Genomic DNA, 2,662 nt, shown 5'->3' with positions numbered 1-2,662 from the left:
CATTCCTGCCTTTTTTTGTTGGTTTGTTTCAAGGACTCTACAGCGCAGCAGTTATCTGTGTATTTAACTAATGTGACAACTTCTACTGTGTCCTAATCAAACCTAATCACCCCTACTTTATACTAGGTACTACACTGATCAATGGAAAAGCTTTCTAGGCAAGAACTTGGAAAATGATAAAAGCATTTACCATCATTATTTTCTGCTTTTGACAATGATCTATGTCTGTACAGCTCATCCGTCATCTCTTGTAAAAACAGCGTGGCACTTTGATCAAACAGCCAACAATAGCTTCCCGCGTAAGGTAAAATGTTATGAGAGGCCATCAGATAGAAATCACATTTTCTCTGAACAATAGGAACCCAGAAATGATGTGCTTGATTTACTTGCAAATAAAATCATGTGAAAGGTGATATCTTCACAGAGGTTAAAAAGACAGTGATCCTTTTATTCACCTTTCCGTGTGTTAAACAAACTTCACTGTCATGTTGCAACTGAGATGGAGTGTCTGCACAGTGATAAAGAGGCACATTCCAGCTCTATGAAACATAACTGCCACTGTTGAAAAATTACCTGCATTAAACCTTACACTTATCCCACAAATTTTAAGAGCAAGATGTGGGAGTTTGATTTTGATTACAGGCCTCTATCTGTGTGGTAGGCAAAGGTCCTTAACCTACGCGGTATGAATGTACTAGGTACATAGTTTCATCAATGTCATGCCTCATTGGGTCAATGCAGGATTTTATCTACAACCTGAGGCTTTTCGGTTTACACTGTATATGCAAACACAACCTTTTACTGGTGCTCTCTGCCTTTTGTTTCATTGAGAGGATCTATGGTATTTATAGAAAAGGGAGCTGGAGGCATCTTAAATGTGTTTCACTCACTTAGATTACTATTGAGTCGAGGTCTTCAAAAGAGAAAGGTTGTTTATTTGAAGGCCGGTGTGTGCCAAAGCCAGTGGAGCCGAACGCTTCTTAGTGTTAGAAAAATTGCCACTCTTCCTTTTCTACTCTGGCCTTCCCCAAACCTCTATGGATTGCGACAACATTCATTTAAGAGGGCTGACATAGATTCTCTGCCTCTGAACATAAACTGAAGTAAACCACATTATCCTAATTTATTTTTGCAGTCTGTAAATCAGTGAATATTTTTGTAGAAAAGGTAATACTGACGTCCATAATCTTCTCTTGATGTTGTGCTGGAAGACATGTGCCAAGATTCACAGAGGTATTGAGGCACTTAACTTCCATTGATCTCAAAGAAAGACTCTGCATTTGTATTCTGGGCCTCAGTTCATATAGCAAGATGTATCTGGAGTTCATACTGACAGGAGAAACTGATCTCCCAAGTAACAGAGAGTTTTAACCAGTTAAGTGGTGATGCTTTGTAGGTGGAGGTCATCATTATTGATTGAAACAAACATTGGAAAAGAATTTCATCCAATTAAAACACTAACAGCTGATACCCCGTTGGGTTTTCAAGTCGAAAGTGACCACAACAGAACTTAATAGTCTGATATCAACAAGGATTACACCATCTTTCTGACATGTATATGATGTATAAACTGAATGATCCCCTACCAGTCTTAGGGCTTTCTATTACCTTCAGATTTTGCAAAGCTTTCGGTCAAATAGATGGGTATCCAGCACTATGCTTCCAGGAGGAATGGCCCCTTGCTATTCCACTGCAGTTTCAGTCTGATGTGGTATTCACCATCTGGCTCAATTCTCAGTTCTGACATAAGTGCCACGAAGCATCTGCATAGTCCCATTGCAAAAGTAGTTCAAAGGGTAAAGGAAAAGGCACAGGAATAGTTTCAACAGAAGCTGGAATTTGAAGCAAGCAGAGAAGTTGTCTGTAGCCTACCATGGCAGTTGTAATGGGAAGGGGCGTGTCTCAGCTCAGGAAAGCTATTTTAATTGATTAGCAGTCACTTTTTTGGTAATTTGATCAAGAAAAGTACTCAGGAATCACCCTGTCTTAAGGTATGCCATCACACAGCTGCCACGGATGGTAGTCTCAACCCTCACGGCCTCCAGGCCCATTGCTGCTTTGCAGTTATCATGGTGCTCAACTCCTCCTGCAGACAGCAGACTCCAAGAGCTAAACTCGAAATTTAATCATGCAAAATCATGAATAATCTCCTCCTTCGTTACCTGCTTAACCTTCTGAATCAGCTCTGTGTGAGGTCAGATTAATGCCAGTGTTGGTACAAAGCAGAGGGGTAGGAACGGGACTGGTTGCTGTTAGGCTTGCCTAGCTGAAAAAATACCTGAAAAACTCAGAATAGTGAAGTTTTTCCTTTCCTTCTTTTCCAAAGAAATGTACCAGCAACATGGTATCAACACCGCAGCTTTCCAGTTCTGCTCCCTATAAAATAAAAAAAGTATTAATTATTATGCATTGTATGATTATTAATATCTACTCACCACAAATCTAGAAATATTTACGTGAACTAGAATTTCTCAAGAGATACTTGCAATTTAATTATTGTTCCCAAAGCTATCACACAGGATTTCAGAGCTGAATAATTCTTCCGCATCAACAAGGTAACCATGTATTTATATGTTCTGCATCTAAATATTCTGTATGAAAGATGAATACAATTTACAACCACCTTCAGTGTATTTTATTATTAGAACTGAGAAGGTTGCTA

The 2,662-nt window shown here is 39.3% G+C and overlaps 1 protein-coding gene across 1 annotated transcript in view; it reads right to left on the bottom strand.

Annotated features, from left to right (window-relative positions):
- LOC104157967 (calcium uptake protein 2, mitochondrial-like) overlaps positions 1 to 2,376 on the bottom strand; it is a gene marked incomplete at its 5' end in the record, with an annotated part of 14,878 nt that extends 12,502 nt beyond the window's left edge. The window contains one exon of the mRNA XM_009695517.1: positions 2,279 to 2,376. Coding sequence (XP_009693819.1) covers positions 2,279 to 2,376 — 98 coding nt within the window. The remainder of the gene's footprint in view (positions 1 to 2,278) is intronic.
- Between the last annotated feature and the right edge of the window lie 286 nt (positions 2,377 to 2,662).

The sequence above is a fragment of the Cariama cristata genome, unplaced genomic scaffold (assembly GCF_000690535.1).
Source record: "Cariama cristata isolate BGI_N322 unplaced genomic scaffold, ASM69053v1 scaffold4172, whole genome shotgun sequence".
Taxonomy (NCBI): Eukaryota; Metazoa; Chordata; class Aves; order Cariamiformes; family Cariamidae; genus Cariama; species Cariama cristata.
The sequence above is the reverse complement of the archived record's forward strand: the minus strand, read 5'-3'. Positions and strand labels throughout refer to the sequence as shown.